The 17,193-nt window shown below is 55.3% G+C and overlaps 1 protein-coding gene across 3 annotated transcripts; it reads right to left on the bottom strand.

The window, feature by feature from the left end:
- Positions 1-1,108: 1,108 nt before the first annotated feature.
- ERN2 (endoplasmic reticulum to nucleus signaling 2) lies at positions 1,109-14,755 on the bottom strand. 3 transcript variants are annotated; one of them, XM_058157818.1, is made up of 22 exons: positions 13,534-14,755; positions 12,815-12,947; positions 12,678-12,711; positions 12,380-12,452; positions 10,654-10,726; positions 10,390-10,512; positions 10,095-10,196; positions 9,155-9,413; positions 7,175-7,253; positions 6,934-7,084; positions 6,055-6,176; positions 5,463-5,636; positions 5,067-5,226; positions 4,863-4,953; positions 4,367-4,556; positions 3,685-3,784; positions 3,389-3,588; positions 3,072-3,219; positions 2,672-2,799; positions 2,463-2,586; positions 2,288-2,355; positions 1,109-2,118 (listed from the first exon to the last, which is right to left on the bottom strand). In XM_058157818.1, the coding sequence occupies exons 1-22, from the start codon at positions 13,624-13,626 to the stop codon at positions 1,942-1,944; spliced, it is 2,802 nt and encodes a 933-aa protein (XP_058013801.1). In that variant the 5' UTR covers positions 13,627-14,755; the 3' UTR covers positions 1,109-1,941. The 3 variants fall into 3 exon arrangements, with proteins under 3 accessions (XP_058013801.1, XP_058013802.1, XP_058013803.1); XM_058157819.1 differs by lacking the exons at positions 12,380-12,452; positions 12,678-12,711; positions 12,815-12,947; positions 13,534-14,755 and adding an exon at positions 11,861-12,364; XM_058157820.1 differs by lacking the exons at positions 1,109-2,118; positions 2,288-2,355; positions 2,672-2,799.
- Between the last annotated feature and the right edge of the window lie 2,438 nt (positions 14,756-17,193).

Raw genomic sequence — 17,193 nt, 5'->3', positions numbered from 1 at the left:
TTTGTGGGGATGTCCCCCTCCCAGAGATGGGAGTGCCAATCTTGGTACACAATTGGAACCCAGAGCCTGGCAGGGATATTTTAAACTCATTTAAATTTCTAAACGTTTTAAGCATGCTTCTGTTGCTTCCATGGTTTGTTGTGAGAGATTTTTATCACTGAATATCTAAACATAGTTTGTCAAAAGCCTTGCTGGGTTTCACACAACAGACTGTTCAGTGTGTGGCTGTTCGTCTTAGGTCCAGCCCCGTGTGTGACCACAAGACCACAACCTTGGGCCACCAGCAGGACAAAGAACCAGGTCAGGGGCCACACTGGATCTGGGTGGGCTCTATGCAAGGACATCAGAGGGTTGTGCCTGTCTTCAGACACAAAACGCAGCCAGAATGCTCCATGGTTGCTTCAGCCAATTTGAGAATATAGGTAGTCCTTGACTTATGGCCAGTCATACTTACTGACTCGCTACAATGCACCTCCGAGGGAGGGTACTTATGCCCCAGATTCCATGTGCCAACGGTTGGAGGTTCCAGGGTCACATGACTCTGCTTGGAATATTTAGCAACCATATTTATGTCCTGGGCCCGGCTCGGGGGGGGGGGGGGCGCAGACACAACAGGCCACAACTGGTTTATGACAATTTTGCCCCCCCCAAAAAACACCTTTTGCCTTTCAGCAACATTGGCCCATAGCAAACCATGGATTTACTTTATGATTGCTGCCACAAAGGAGGTTGGTCGTGCTGTGGTGATGATTTACCACTGTCACAACTCAAGGACTCCCTGAATTGGCCGTATGTTTGCTCTAGGATGGCCTGCATCAAACATGGCAGCGGCAGCAGATGTAGGAGAGCAAATCTCTCTTGGCAGCTGTGTTTGCTCCTGTGCTAATCTCATTCGGCTCATTAATGGTCAGAAAAGACTGGCTGATCTCTGGGTGGCCCTTGGTCCTCTTTCAGTGAAGGTCAAGGCTGCTGTGGAGCCATCCAAGACTGCGCTGGCTGCTGCCATGACAAATTTGGCCAAATGTTTTCCTGAAGTCAAGCTATAGTTGTGGCCTTTTCACAATCCGTTGAAATTATCTGATTCAAAAATAACAGTCTGACAATGCTGTTGATGTTCAGATCTGATCTAATTCTGTCTTGTACATCAAATTATGGCTGAAACAAGTCCACACTTGGACTTCTGTGTAAGTGCAATGAATTAAAAGGTAGCCACAACATTTCACGTTCTTGAGTCTGATCCCCAAATTGCCTTCTCAGTGCAGCCTTGGCTCAAGGGGAGCCCCTGCCCTGCCGTCCCTCCTGCTGCTAAGCAGCCAGGATCCTTCCTGATGGCCATCCAGCTGCAGACCAGAGGTGCCCTGCTTGCTTCCTATCTGTGGCCGTTTTTTTTTTTTAAAAAACAAACACCAATTTACAGCTTTCTGCTACTAAGCCCCCACTCCAGCAGGTTTCTGAGGCAACAGGAGATGGTCCCTGCTTCCACATGCATGATGGGCCTGGGAATAAAATGCCATGGGGGTGGGTGGGCTAAGGGGGAGGGCAGAGCCCAGCCTGAGCACCTCTGGCTGCCTTTAGAGGAAGAGAATCCCCTCTGGAATGTCCACAGCAGGACCTGGGCCCACTCAACAAAATGTGGATGGTTACGCAAGGCAGGCTGTGTTTCTGCCTGCGACAGGTGATGCTCGCCTACTCTCCAGGTGAGAATTCAAGGGAAGGCTGCAGATCCTCTCGGGAAGGGCTCCCCTCTGCCTGAGGCCTCCTGGAAGCCCCATGTATTAGCTTCTGGCCCCGCACATGGCTCGCAACAGGTCACGGGCCAGGTGGCCGTTGGGGCTCGGATGCCCTGTGCTGAATTGGCCCCTCCAGAGCAGGGCAGGCTGGCATGTGCCAAACAGTCAGAAGGCAGGGGCCAACAAATGCCCCGTCCTCGTGGAAAGCTCCTCACTCCTCCTGGCAGTAGTATCTCTGGAAGAGCCTCTCGGCAGCGCAGAGGCCCATCGCCTGGTGAGTGTGCAGCAGCAGGCAGGGAAAGCGGTCCAGGAAGTACTGGACAAATCCATGGGGAAGGCTGCCAAGGGCCTCCTGGACATTGCCGGGCAGTTCATAGTAGTGATGCTTCTGAAGGAGAAAGAGTCCGGATGCCAGGGCCCCCCAAGCAACAGTGCCACACTCGGAGACAGAAGAGGCCAGGAAATAGGGGAATAGGGGGCCAGCCACCCACTCAAGTGCCACTCAGCCGCAGAGGGCTGGCATTCCCCAAAGAGCCCAGCCATAGTTGGCACGGTACCTTGTTCCTCATGGCTCGCAACAGGTCACGGACTGAATTGCCCTGGTATCTCCGGAACTTCTTGAGATCTGGGGGTGGGGGGGAGAGTGAGAGGGGCCAAGAGGGTCAGCAAGGCTCCTGCAGTACTTTCCCACCCCCAGGCCACACAGTGGGCCCAGAGAGAGCAAGCGCCTACCTGCCTGTAATGGGGCTGAAAGATGCAGCTGCCAGTTCCCTCGCACCACCGCCAGGCTCCCGGCCTCCAGAGTGCTGACCAGGGGCCCGTCTGCCGGCTCCTTTTCAAGGCGGTCACTGACATCCTGCAGATGGGAGAGAGTGAGGGCAGCGGGGCAGAGCGCGACTGAGAAGGGCAGCCAGGAGGAGTGTTCCCCATCCAGGACTCACCTGGAAGAACTGCAGCTGCTTCTCGGGGGCCCAGAAGAAGGGGTGGCAGAGCACCTGTGCAGCCGAGGGGCGCAGGTGGGGGTCACTGCTGATCATGGCTTCTATCAGGTCCCGCCCTACTAGGTGGCCTGGGAGAGCAAGCAGGCAAGGACTCACCTGTGTGAATCCAAGGTAGGCTAACATAGCAGACAGCAGGGTGAAGCTGAGGGGAAAGGGCTCAGCCATGGCTGAGAAACAGGTGAGCCAGGAGCTCCAGGGAGGAACGGAGCCATCCCAGGTCCTGCTTGCAGAAAGAGGCTTAATGGGGCTGGTTGGAGACCCCAAGCAGGCAGGGTGGAAGGACGGGGGCTTCCCCACACATGCTCCCAAGGGCCAAAGCATCCCACGGCACTCCCCGTACTGTGAGTGTCCTGCTGGAGCCTCAGCAGTTGATAGGTGCCCGCCAGAATGTTGGCCTGGCGATGGAAGCTGTGCCCAAAGGGATGCTGCCCATGGGACAGGACGTAGTAGAAGACGCAGCCGGCAGAGAAGATGTCCACCCTGCAGGTCTGTAAGAGAGCAGGAAGATGCAGCAGCTGCTCAAGGTTCGATTTCTATCCTACCTTTTCTCTGGCCCTCTATTTCCCTGGGGTGACACCTTGGGAGGAGGGCAGGGCAGGGAGGAACCGGGACTCTCCGCTCCTAGACCCCAGAAGCAGGGCGGTCAGCCGTACTCACTGGGCTCTTCCCTGCTTCCTCCCTGAGCATCTCAGGCGCGATCCACCCCTCGGTGCCAGGGATGCCCGAGCCGAGACTGAAGCTCTGATGCCCCCCCTGCAGCTTCTTGCACAGGCCAAAATCGGAGATGACCACTCGGAGCCGCCCTTGCCCGTCGGGGGCCGAGATCAGGATGTTGCAGGGCTTCAGGTCACGATGCGCTGGGAAGAAAAAGTGCTCAGCACAAGGGTGGATAACACCCAGCCTCCATTTAAAGTGGGGGGGCAAGGGCCCTTGCTGGTGGAGGGAGGTCTCACCTATGTTGAGGGAGTGCAGATGGGCCAGTCCGGACATGGTCTGGGTCAGCAGGGAGAGTGGATCCACGCCCTTTCCAGGGAAGACGGAGCTCTCCACATACTGGAGGGGGGAGAAGGGAAGAGAAAAGGGCAATCCTTGCCAGGAGCCCCTCCCCCCATAAAGCCTGTCTCCCCCTCCCCCACCCACTTCCAGCTATGCAGGAAGAGCCATTAGCTCTGACAGCCTTCAAGAATCTGCCAAGCTCCCCTTCAGTGGGCGAACTCTTTTCAGGTGAACTGTGGGGAGGAGATCCCTCCAAGTCACCCTTGAAGAACTTCAGCAAAAGTGATTTCTAGCCCTCAGACAGATAAGAGTTAGATTTCCAGTCATTTCCGAACATTTGGACTGGTGGAAATGTAAGTCAGGTCTCCATGCTGAGAACGGGCAGCTCCCAGCTCGACAGCTTCTGAAGGGCAAGAAAACTAGGCAGAGCATCTGAACTGACGGGCAGTCGGGCCAGCAGGCTGGAGGGGAAGCGGTGGCATTTCACCCGATAGGTTTATGCAATGCAGCATTTTGGGCATGAATACTATATGGGGCAGGTTAATATTTTCCTCTTTGGAACAAAACGAACAAAGATGATGGCAGGGATGCGAGGGGGAGCCGGAGGGGTGGGGGGTCCCGGCAGGCCTGCCTCCTCACCTGCTGCAGGGTAGCAGAGCACAGCTCCAGGACGATGTAGTGGAACTGCCTGTCGGCCTCAGTGCAGAAATAGCGCACCACATTGGGATGCACGTCCGACTCTCGCAGCAGCCGCACCTCACGGTCTACCAAGCGGACGCTTTCCGGAAGCAAACGCTTCACAGCCACATCGCGCCCATCGAAGCGGCCTCTGAAGAAGAAAGCCCCCCAGGTGAGGCGATGGGAAGGAATGGCTTCTCCTCTCGGCCCAGAATGCCCCTCTCCCCTCCTCCCAGCAAAGCCCTCGCTCTGCCTCTGCCCGCTCAGGAAGCGCCAAAAGCCGGCTGGGCCACCTGTGAGGATGCCCAGCACTTCTGCTTCCTGGACCCCCGAGAGGGAGGCTCATCCTGCTTCCCCTTGAAGATTGGCTCTGAGCCACACAGGACCCTCGGCCTGCAGGGAAGCCCCTTGGTTGGATTGCAGGGCTCGGCACTTTTATTCAGCAGCTCCAACTCACCGGAACACGAAGGTGCCCCCGGCCCCCCGGCCCAGCACCTCCTGCGGTCTGAAGGAGAGCTTCCCCACAGTAACCGTTTCTGGGGCAACACCTGCCAAAGGGAGAGAAGAGAGGAATAGGCTTCCCCCCTGAGGAAGTCACCTCAGTGGCCGCTCCCACAGCCCCCTCCCCAACACACCCTCTGCTGGCTGGGCAGGTACCCACCTGGACCAGGGCTCTGGAAGGAGGCTTCATCCACCGTGGCTGAGGAGGGGGGCAGCTCTGCTCCCTGGTCCAGATCCAGGGACCCTTCAGGAGTCCTTCTTGGGAAATGGCAGGAGGACGCAGGAGGCTGCTGGCTGGAGCTGCGCTCAAGAGGGACCCTCTGGGAGAACGGCAGCAGGAACGAAAGGGAAGAGACCACCTGCCTTTACTGCCGGGGACCATCATCAGACTGAGGGCAAGACTGGCTACATCCTGGCAGAGACCCCTCCCCAAGGGGGTGCCTCCTCTAGAAGCTGCCAGGGACCGATGTGAGCCCCTCCTGGCCTTGGCCTTGGGGCCTCTGCAATCCCCCCAAAGCATAGAAAGTCAGAAGAGGATCCGCTGAAGCCCACTCACCCAGAGCAGGAGGCAGAGGAGCCCCCCGCCCCAACAGACGGAAGCCACACCAACCACAAGGAGCTCCCAGCTGCCATACGAGGGATCCACTTCCACTGGGGGCTCCTTCCCGGCATGATCCCCCCAGGGCCGACCATCAGCCGGATCCTCCTGTGGGCCCTCAGGGGCCAGGAACTGAAACAGACCAGGAAGCTCTTGGAAAGAATGGAAGGGGACACAAAGCCACCGCCCGGACACACGGCGTAGACTCGGGCCTGGAAGTGGGGCCAGCCAAGCTGGCTCTCTTGCCCCAGATGCTGCCTGCAGTGGGGAAGGGGAAGGGAAGCAAGCACGCCCCCTGCATGTGTCTCTTGCTCTCCCCCTTCCCCAATTCCCACATTAGCTTGTGACTGTTGGGTGTTTGCATATGAAAAGCCTGTAGGACACCAGGGCTGATAGCTCCTTCTGCACCTTCTGAGGAAGACCCTGACGGAGTGCCAGGGTCACGGCTGGGTCTTCCTCTTCTCTTAGGAGGCCATCATCACCCGGACTGGAGGAATCTGCCCTGCAACCCTCCCCCCACCATGTCAGCCCTCCCCTACTTGCCCCGTACCTCTCCAAAGAGGCTGTGAGCACGGGAGTTGTGTGGTGCAACAACCTCCGGATTCCTCCCCAGGCTGCCAGGAGGGGCCCTCAGCATGGTGGTGTGGACTAGTGGGGGAATCTCATGATGGCCTGGAAGGAAGGGGAGAGCCTGGAGTCCCCCTGCTGAGTTGGGGCCCTCACCAAGGAGAGCACCCCATTGCTGAGCTCAACCCGTCTTCAGTCATGCTGACTCTATGGCTCTTTTCTTAACACCCCCCCCCCACTCCTCTCTGCTCTCTTCTAATGCTGACCATCAGGGACCTTCAGTTCCCTCCAAATCTTCTAATCATAATTTCTCCCCCCCCGCCACATTCCCTTTCTGAACCTCAGAGTCTTTGGCTCTATGGCCCCCCCCCACTTGCAAAGGCACCACCCCAGGGGTGAAATGCTCCCGGTTCAGACTGGATCGCCTGATCCGGTAGCGATGGCGGCGGGTGGTTCGGAAAACCAGTAGCAAAAATCCCATCCCACCCCAGAGCCATGCGATCATCAGAAGTTTTTTTCTTTTCTTTTAAAAGCATTTTTTCTTCGGACAAAAAAATGCTTTTAAAAGTAAAAAAAAAAAAAGTTGGCCATGCCCACCAAGCCACACCCACAGAACCAGTAGTAACAAGTGTTACATTTCACCCCTGCACCACACCCCCATCCAGGGACCAGTGGGGAAAGGGGGGTTCAGCCCGGCCTGCCAGTATGTACATGTGTGTTCTTATGCAGAATGGCACCATAGCACCCCATTCATTCCAGGGGGCGGGGGCTTCCTTCCCCCACCATTCAGGGATTCCGGGCAACTTCTTGAGGGAAAGGGAGGCTGTCTCTCGGGGGGGGGGGGCAGAGCCTAGGGACTCACCTATCAGCAGCCACTGGCTGTGGGGGAGGAAGACGGTCCCCGGCGGGTACTGGATGCCCGTGCTAGGTGTGATCTTGCACTCCCCAGACCTTTGAAGCGTCACTTCCCGTGTGATGGGACCACTGCCCTGGGCCAGAGCCACCCCTTGAGGCTGCAGGAAGCAGACACAGCCCAGTCAGCAGCAGGACCACCCACCCACCCCCACCTACCCATCCCGTGCCCCCACCAAGGGAAAACTCACCACCAGGGCCAGGCCTTCATGCACCAGGGATGTCAACGCGTAGAAACCCCCAGCATATTTACCCACGTACAGGGTTGTGCTGAAACAAAAAGGAAGGCCAGAAAAGGTGAGGAAGCCCTTCCTCCGTGGCAGAGAGAGCTGCCATGCAAATTCTGCTGAGATTCAGAAGTCACCGAGCACCTGGAGGCTGAGCTCTGGCTAGGCAGTGACAGTCTAAGGCAACATTCTCCAACCCACCTTCCAGGGTGATTTTGGGGGAAAGCAGGAGGAATGAGGGTTTGTGCACACCTCTCTGTGTTGCACAAAATAAAAGCGGAATATTAATCCATTCAATTCCCCAAATCCACTGATGGCTCCACCATGCACTGGCTTGAAGAGACACAAATTGGTGGTTGGCAGCCACAATAGCTCCTGTTCACCTACCCCCATAATGGCCCTTGATGGAGGGGCTGGGCTGCAGGGGCTGCCAGGGGGAGGGTCAGGGGGGAGACCTCTGTCAGGGGGAGGGTCTTTTATTCATGGTTTCCCTGAACCAAAGAAGCAGGAGATCACAGCTCCTGCTCAGAGAGAGACGGTATGGTAGTTAATGTGCAGCCAGGATTTCTTTCCTAGAAGCTTCTCAAATGGCGGGTGTCCTTTGGGGAAACAGACCAGGGTTAACCTGGAGGCAGAAGCCCCCCCCCACACTTCTGCACCCCACTGCTTTTCTGGAAAGCAAGCAGCCAATGGCTGACTGGACCTCGTGCATCGAGAGGCCTGACCTAGAGCTCTGCAGCCCACCCACCCTTTTCTTACTCATTCCCACAAATTCTCTTTGACATCCAAGAGAGCCCAGGGAGTTTTTCAAAAGAACTCACCAGAAAACCCTTAAATACATTAACCATCAAATGAAACAGTCTTAAAAATACAAAAGACAAAGCAACCTTTGTTTTGAAAGGCTTTTGGTCTTAAGTGCATGTGGGCACACACACAAACACACACAAACACACACACACACACACATGCATACATGTATGGTTCATGCTCTGCCTTTCTAGTCTGGCAAGCTCTCAAGGCAGCTAACAATAGTTTAAAACAACACAGATTAAAACCAATACTAAGTTGGAATCGAAAGATTAACTAAAGTTGGAGGGGAACCTTGGGGACATCTAGTCTAACCCATGTCCCAGCAGAAATCACCTCAGACGGAGGGGCAATCAAGGCAGGCAGCACACAGCCCCCCTGCCTAAGAAACCATTTGCCCCAGAAGGACTAAGGCTCGGTTGGATTCTCGTAACTTGACTCCGTTCCACCATGTTCTGCTCTCTTCTGGGTGACCTGCTTTCAGGCACAGCATACACACACACACACATACACACACCCCTTCTGTCACCTCCGTTTCCTCCTGCCTCTCCTTTGACCTGTTTCAGTCAGTCTGGGTTCCTGCTAAGGCACTGAAGGTGCTCCGATCCCACCAGGTTACAAGGCTCCCTCCAAGCCTGTTTCCAAACCTTCCCAATCTATACAGGAGCCTCACCTGGCTTAGGAGGCCTATCGATCCAGTGCAGGCCCCACATTGTGGAAGGAACTGAGGCTGACTTTAATCTCACAATGACCTCTAGGTCAGGGGTCTCCAACCGTGGCAACTTTAAGCCTGGTGGACTTCAACTCCCAGAATACCCCAGCCAGCTTTGCTGGCTGGGGGATTCTGGGAGTTGAAGTCCACCAGGCTTGAAGTTGCCACGGTTGGAGACCCCTGACCTAGGTTTCTTCCTATTGCAGCCTGTGGTTGGCACAGTTGCCCAGCCAGAGCTCTTAAGGGACAAAAGCCCTAAACTCAACTTCTCTGCTTTCTGCATCCCGGGTTTCCCCCTCTTAGGCTCCCCACAAATGCATCTACGCCACCACCCCTCATTTTTTGACAGAACTGCTTTCCCAGAAGTCACCCACGAGACCCCAAGCCCAAGGTGCCCCCAAAGCTCTCCTGGGGTCGGCACTTACAGCAGAGGGGCCTTGGCCACAAAGTCCTTGCCAGTCCGGAAGGTCCAGTTGAGGAGGGGGATCTTCTGAGCGTGCAGGATAAGGTAGCGCAGGCTCTCCATGGCTATGCTGAGGTGGGGTGCCCGGCGCAGGCTGTCCTGGTGCCAGCTGTAGACACCCACCACGGGTGATCCATAGTCCTGGACCCAGAGCAGCTCTCCGCTCTCCTTGCCCACGGTCACCAACCAACCATCTCCGCTTGAGGCAAAATGGGCCATGTCTGTGCCAAGGGTGTGGGGGGGAGGAAAGGCAGGCGTTGGGCATGGCAGCAGAGGCTTTGCTATCCTGGAGTTGGAATGCCAGCCAAGCGCTAATCACAGGGTCAGTTGCACCGCTAGATCCTGGAGCTGGTCTCTGACGGGATCAATCAAGCCCAGCAGCCTAGGCCAGGGGTCTCCAACCTTGGCAACCTTAAGCCTGGCGGACGTCAACAAAGCTGGCTGGGGAATTCCCGGAATTGACGTCCGCCAGTTGCCAAGGTCGGAGAGCCCCGGCCTAGACTGACGCTGGCAAGAGGGCTGAGGAGAAGCTGAGATATCAGTTTCCAGATGTGAAAAGATCACACGTTTAAAAATAAGCTTACATCACACGGACTGGCTGATGAAACCGACAGCTTTTGCAGGGAGAGCCTAATATTTAATAGCAGACGGGCACCCCAAAAATCGGCACTAGAGGAGTGGGTGGAAAAGCTCTGGCTGCCCCCCTCTGAACTCCCCCCCCCCCGCAATGTGGTTAGAAGAGCTGCCCTCCTTCCTTCCTAGAATGGAGACATTCCCTGGAGTTCCACAGCTGCTGCTTCCCCTGCCAGCTGCCAAGGAAGGAAGGAAGGAAGGAAGGAAGGAAGGAAGGGGGTGTGGAGGGGGGAATCCCGGCTGCCAACTTGCTCTGCCCAGTTACTCACTATAGTCAGAGTCCTGCTCATGGACAGGAGCAGAGTAGTCCAGGTAGGTGGCATTCCACTGCAGTTCCCGGGTCTTGGTGTCATACATGGTGATAACATACTCTGCAGAGGAGAGCAAGATTGATTTCCCTTCTCTCTCCCTTCTCCCTCTGTCTCCCTCCTTTCCTCTCCCTCTCCCTCTCTCTCTCTCTCCATTTATCCCCCCTCCCTCTCCCTCTCTTTCTGCCTCTTCCTCTACAGGCTGCTGTTTCTCCCCCTGAACGTTCTCCGGGATGGGGGCCTGAGGGATGCTTACCGCTGCGTCCGATGAACAGCAAGGGGCTTGTGGGGTGCAGCCCATCCCAGGCCTCTGGCAACAACGCGCTCTGCTTCTCCCCTGATGCCGGATCCACAAGAAACCAGGTGTCCTCCTTTTTCCCTGGATAATTGAGGAGGGAACACAGGTATTCCAGGACGCTCCTATCCCTTCAAGTGGAAATGGACTCCAGCCTTACTGCTACTTTGCCCGGCCTTTCGCAAGGCAAGGATGGAGCCCCCGCTGCCCCCCCCCCCTCAGCACCTGTGTAGATCATGCCATCAGAGCTGCGGCACGGAGAAGACTGCACCAGCTCCGGGATGGTGAAAGGCAGCTTCTATCAGAAAAATAAGAGAGAGAGAACACACACACACACACACACACACACGGCTCAGGATCGGCCTTTAACAAACAAGACTGGAATCATCAAGGTACCATCTGTAGCAGCTGATCCAGTGTTGCATTTTGGCGCAAGATGCTTGGGATATGCATGTGCCAACAACTATCAGTGTGGTAGCCACACCTCTCAAATTATGCATCACATCTTCAGCCTTCAGGATTCCAGGCCTTCAGGATGCTCCTAAGCAAGAGCCTTTATTCATGCAATACAATTATTGCAGGGGAGCCAATTATTCCCTTTTGCCATTAGCATCCTGTCTTCTTTAGAATAGAATAGAATAGAATAGAATAGAATAGAATAGAATAGAATAGAATAGAATAGAATAGAATAGAATAGAATAGATCCTGAAGGGACTTTAGAGGTCTTCTAATCCAGCCCCCTGCTCAAGCAGGAGAACCTGCTTGAGAAATAAAGCTCACAACAATCGAGAAGTAGCCGGAAACTATTTATTCATGCAATACAATTATTGCAAGGGAGCCAATTATTCCCTTTTGCCATTAGCATCCTGTCTTCTTTAGAATAGAATAGAATAGAATAGAATAGAATAGAATAGAATAGAATAGAATAGAATAGAATAGAATAGAATAGAATAGAATAGAATAGAATAGATCCTGAAGGGACTTTAGAGGTCTTCTAATCCAGCCCCCTGCTCAAGCAGGAGAACCTGCTTGAGAAATAAAGCTCACAACAATCGAGAAGTAGCCGGAAACTATCTCAGGTATTCTTAATTGCTCAGGATCAACCCCTCCGGGCATATTCTAGATCCCTCAAGAATATGAGATTCCGTGTCCAGGCCTGGTGGCCCTACGCTGGCCCAGTGGACACTTCTCATTTCCTTCTTCTGTAAGTGAAGAACAGTTGCAGGAATTGGGTGAGTCTCTAGTCTAATGGGGAAAAGGATCAGTGTGATAGATAGCAGTCTTCCAATATCTGAGGGGCTGCCACAGAGAAGGTTGGCCTATTTTCCAAAGCACCTGAAGGCAGGACAAGAAACAATGGCAGGAGAGAAGCAACAAGAACTAAGGAGAAATGTCCTGATGGTGAGAGCAATCAAGCAGCAGAACAGCTCACCTTCAGAAGCTGTGGATGTTCCATCACTGGAGGCTTTTAAGAAGAGACTGGACAGCCGCTTGTCTGGAATTATATAGGGCCTCCTGCTCTGGTAGGCAGTTGGACTAGAAAACCTACAAGGTCCCTTCCAACCTTATTATTCCTGGCTCTGCATGGCCTTCAAGACCCAACTGGTGTCTGTGTTTCACTCCGGAGAGAGTCCTTGGGCAGCAGAAGTGCTGGTGGCCCCAGAAGCCCCAGGTGTAGCCCCCCCCCAGGGAGTCTCTGGTCACTTTCACTCACTTCTTTAAGGCCATCATAGCCTCTGATAGGTGTTGAACAAGCCAGGACTTTTGTTTCCCCCTTGGTTGAACAAGCCAGGACTTTTGAGGATTCAGGGAGCCCTTCCAGCTTTGTCTCCCTGCCCCATCAGGGGAAATGCCTACAGGAGGGGTCCTCCCCCTTTAGCTCCCCAGGAGTGAAACTTAGCACCGACCACTTTGACTCAGATGTGTCCCACCCCCTTTCTTGGCTACTTACCATCAGCCCCCCTTTGTCCTTGCCCCCCACCACATACAAGCTTCCATCGCTGGGGTCAGGGAGAAACGAGGGCCTGGATAGAGAAGACGAGAAGGATGCTGGCCCTGGACAGCTCCTCCGGCACCAGGCCAGCCAGGCCACCTGGGCAACCGGCCATACAGCTGCTGGACCACCAACGGAGAGCAGCCCCCCCCACCGTCATCTCAGCCGCCCTCGCCCCCCTCCTCGACTGCCTTATGGGGGTGAGCGGGGGGGGGCGCCTTCTCCCCGCCGAACGAGCTCGACCGGCGCCACTCACTCGGGCTCTTGGCGGGGCACCAGCAGAGGCGGATCTGAAAGCAGAGCAGCGACCGTCAGAACCGGGAAGAGGACGCTCTTGGGGGGAGGGCAGGGGGGAGTTATGGGAGCAGCCCCGGAGCCCCGTTCTCCGCTCACCCTCCTTCAGCGACCACCGGGCGTCCCCCGTGGCCGGGCTCACTGCGCGGAGGCGCCCGTCCAGTGTAGCCACCAAGAGCAGCGGCGGCGGCGGCCGCCCCGATTCTGCCGCTGCGGAGCCGCCGGCCAGAGTCTGCGGAGAAGGCAGAAGCGGCGGGTGGGCCCGGAGCCAAACTGTCGGTTCCGCCGTCGAAGGGGGCCCCGGGCTTTCCGGAACCGGCCTGGCACCGCTCCGGCGTGACAGACCGGACAACCCTGCACCCGGGAAGGCAGCCACTTCGTTGGGCGCCCGTCGGGGGAGGCTGCGCGTTGCCCGACGCCGAAGAGAGCGGGCTTTGGGGACTCCCAGCCGGCGCCCTCCGTCAAAAGCGAGCCACAGCCCAGCCGACTTGGCTGACTGAAGGCGAGGGCTGGCTGGCGCTGGCAGCGGCTCTTCGGCCCATCGAGGATCAAGCCGGCTCCCCCCGCCGAAAGTCCGCCTGGGGCTCCGGACTCTCCATCTCCCATCCTCCGCGCTCTTTCTGAAGCTGCGGCCGGGAGACCCAGAGCCCCCACGCGAGTCTGCCCGAGCGCGGGTCCGCCACCCGCCGCCGCAGACCCTCCTCGCCCTCCCTTCCGTGGAAGCAGAGCTCGCGGAGCCCTGGCCGCTCTGCGGACCGCTTGAGCTGCCTCCCGTCGGGGAAAGTGGGAGGGAGGAGCGCCGCGAGACCCGGCTTTACCTCCGCCACCACCACCACCAGCAGCAGCGGGAAACGGCGCCGCGGGGGCTCTCGTCGGGGGCCGGTCGGGGGCTGCTGGTCGGCCTTGCCCATGGCAGCCCTGCCACGCCGCGCTTCCTGGCCTGCGCGCCACCCTTGCCTGCTGGCCGCGGGGAGGAACCGGACTCTCCCCGGCCGGCCTCCGCCCCAGATCCGGCTCCCGGACGGCACCGGCCTCCCGGCGCGCCGCCTCAACTTCCTCGCCCCACCTCGCCCGGCCTGAACACCACCAGTACCCCCGCCGAGGAGCGAGCGCTCTGGACATGCTCAGAGGCACTTGGATCTGGCACACCGGCCCCGCCGCTCGCAAAAGGCTCTGGGCAGCGACGAGGACAGCAGGAGGGGACTGAGGTCCTCACGTTGAGCACAAACTCCTTGATGGAAGAATAAACAGTTCGCACTACGCGCCACGTGTAAAACACGTGTACAGTTATTCTGGCTGGTTCACACGACGGTTAATGCGGAGCGAAGCGACACCTTGAAGTAGCTCTCCAGAGAGCCACGCCGGGACGGCGGCGGCCCGGCCTTCCCGTAGGACGCCTTCGCAGGACACGTTTCGTGTCCTCGTTGCGCCCCTTTGGTCGGGTTCCTAAAGCAACCCAACTCCAACACTCAGCATTCAGCCTCTGGAGATCCTCATTCATCCTGGGCAAGGCTGTCTCAAAGGGGCTTTTCAAAAGGCAACACTGGACTTTTTTTTCTTTGAAAACGTTTCGCCTCTTATCCAAGAAGCTTCTTCAGTTCTAGTCCTTTGGGACAACACTGGAAGTTGCATTTTGGCTCAGGGTCGTGGGAATCTACTGTGCACGGGCCTTTCTTGAAGCGGCCGCCACAACTAGTGCCAGCCTCCCCTCCGGCCATTGACGAGGAGCGCCTGGGCCCTGGGGACGCGGACTCGCCTCCACCCCCTGCAGGAAGAGAAACCCGCCGGACCGGTTTCACTCCGCCGCGGCCAAACTGTCTCGCCCTCCAGCGGGAAAAAGGCTCGTTGGGATCCGGAGGACGCGGTCCACGGAAGCCCCGATCTCACGCGCGGGCTCAGGGAGATTCGCAGGTGGCCATAAACTGTGCGGGGGTCTCGCCCCCCCCCCGTTTCTCTCCAGTGTCCCAGCTTCCAAAGACGCCCCTTCCAGCCCTGCTGGAGAGCAGGTCCTAAGTAGGGCCGGCGGCTCGACTCTCGATAGCCGGGAAAGATCACCAGGGATGCTTTGAAGCCCCCGGTGAAGAAAGTAAACGGGGGGTGGGGGGTGGGCATACCTTCTGCAGGGAAAGCAAAAGTGGCTGTGGAGGAATCGCAGCCCCGCAGGGAGGCACAGGCTCTTGGGCACCAAGGTCTTAAACGCCCTTCCAGGGACACAAGAAAACCACCGTTGGGCAACAAAATGCTCAGATATGACACAATAAGCTCACACACTGCGCGCCGATATCCTTTTGGGTGGGTGGGACGGAGGTGCGATTGAGTGCTGACTCCCGGAGCCTTCCTGGCTCTGTCCCTGCAGTTTTCTTGGCTAGGTTTTCCGGAAGTGTTTGCCCAAGGCAAGAGTAGAACCCATCACATCCTGGATTCTAGCTTTATGCCCCTACAACAGTCTGCAAACATAATTAAAGGTCATCAGTCATGAGTTACTTTTGCTTATTCTATTCGCTCATTGATATGTGCATGTGTGTGTTATGTGTTTGGGTAGATATACTCTCTCTTGAAGAGCAGGCAACAGAATTTCATTTTTAATGCGGGCCAGTGTACAGTAAAAAAATGACAATAAAATTATCTTATTTTGTTTAGATATATCTGTAATTTATTTATATGCCCTTCCCATTTTATTTTCAAATGGTGAGTGCTCACAAATATTCCCCATTTATGCTCCCTGTGAGTTAAGCGTGGGGCTTGAGGCAGACAAAGCAGGCTCTCCTTTCTGATGTCAGCTGGGAAACATCACCTGGGTGGCCAATTGTGGATTGGAAGAGGCTAATTTTTTTGGCAACAGTCCTGGGGGCCTTTCCGGTGGCAAAAGCATCCACCATTTACTTCAGGTGAGAAAGGCTGAAGCGCAGAAGGAACCCACCAGGGAAAAGGCCTCTGAGGTGGCAAAAAAGGAAAAAATTGCTGGGAGAAGATGATAGAACGGAAGCAGGTAACTGAGGGAGGACAGACCCCACCCCCTCAATTCTGCTTTGCTTCAGGTCCCTCCCCAAGGCTCTTGCAGCACAATGGCCACAAGGAGGGAGGGGCAACCAAAGTCCAGTGAGAGTTGGGAAACATCCAGACTAGATCAGTCTTGAAGGAACATCCTGGAGCCCCTTTCTGGGAGAGACTATGGAGCAGCGGTCACCAACCGGTGGTCCATAAGAAAATGTTGGTGGTCCACAGAAAAATTATTTGCATTTTTTATATTGGCACTAAATACTATTTATCTTTTTGAAAAAATCATATTAGTGGTCCACAGGATTTAATATTATCAATTTAGTGGTCCCTGAGGTCCAAAAGGTTGGTGACCCCTGCCATGGAGGAGGAGCAAATGCTCAGGGAGGGGGAGGGAAAGACCCAGATAACTAGAGACCAGCAGGCAAAATCAGGGCATTAAGCCCTTAGACCAGGGGTCTCCAACCTTGATCTCTTTAAGACTTGTGGACTTCAACTCCCAGAGTTTGGGAGCTTTGCTGGCTGAGGGACTCTGGGACTTGAAGTCCACAACTCTTAAAGGGACCAAGGTTGGAGACCCCTGCCTTAGACTAAAAATGCAGCATGAATTGATCAAGTACCATGCAAACCACCTGATACAAAAAGGATATTGAGACTTTGGAAAAAGGGCAAAGAAGAGTAACTAAGATGATTAAAGGTCTGGAGACTAAAACATGTGAAGAACAGTTGCAGGAACTGAAGATGTCTAGTCTAGCAAAAAGAAGGACTAGGGGAGACATGATAGTAGCCTTTCAATATTTGAGGAGCTACCACCAAGATAAAGAGGTCAACCAATTTTCCAAAGATCCAGAAGGCCAGGCAAGAAACAACAGATGGAAACTAATCAAGGAGAAGCAACCTAGAACTGAAGAGAAATTCCCTGACAGAATAATTAATCAATAGAATGCCTTGCCTTCAGAAGTTGTGGGTGCTCCATCACTGGAGGCTTTTAAGAGGAGACTGGACAGCCATTTGCCTGAGATGATATAGGGTCTCCTGCTTGAGCAGGGCTTAGACTAGAAGACCTCCAAGGTCCCTTCCAGCTCTATTCTGACGGAAATGATCTCCTCTCAATGTCTGCCAGGGAGAATGAGGGGGACACAGGACCTCACAACTTAAGCAAAATATGCAACAGTTTGCATAAGGAAAGGACAAAAAGTGAGCTGGGCTCAGTTACCCTCAGACAGACAAAGATACCAAATGAGTGGACTTGTTTTTATATCACACTGGAGGGAAGGCTTGACTCGTGGACTGCAAGGCTCCTTTCAGGACCTTGGACTGGGCAAATTTCAGAGATAACTCAGAAAATATGAATATTGATTTGGCAGACCACCCAAATAAGTCCTGTACTTAGATAACAAAAATAAAAGACAAAGGATGGAGGAATAATAAAGGTGGGAAAGATCTGATGTCCTGGTGCATCTGACTATGAGCCAACCGTG

Source organism: Ahaetulla prasina, chromosome 14 (assembly GCF_028640845.1).
Source record: "Ahaetulla prasina isolate Xishuangbanna chromosome 14, ASM2864084v1, whole genome shotgun sequence".
In the NCBI taxonomy this organism is placed as follows: domain Eukaryota; kingdom Metazoa; phylum Chordata; class Lepidosauria; order Squamata; family Colubridae; genus Ahaetulla; species Ahaetulla prasina.
Note: the sequence above shows the minus strand (reverse complement) of the source record. Positions and strands in the feature narration are given on the sequence as shown.

Bases quoted from the DNA above. Each gene is read 5' to 3' on its own strand.
- ERN2 (XM_058157818.1), bottom strand. From the start codon at position 13,626: ATGGGCAAGGCCGACCAGCAGCCCCCGACCGGCCCCCGACGAGAGCCC. The intron at 10,513-10,653 runs GTGCTGAGGGGG...TCAATTATCCAG, and splicing joins TGATGGCATGATCTACACAG to GGAAAAAGGAGGACACCTGG. The intron at 2,800-3,071 runs GTACGGGGAGTG...TTGCTCTCCCAG, and splicing joins GCTCCAGCAGGACACTCACA to GCCACCTAGTAGGGCGGGAC.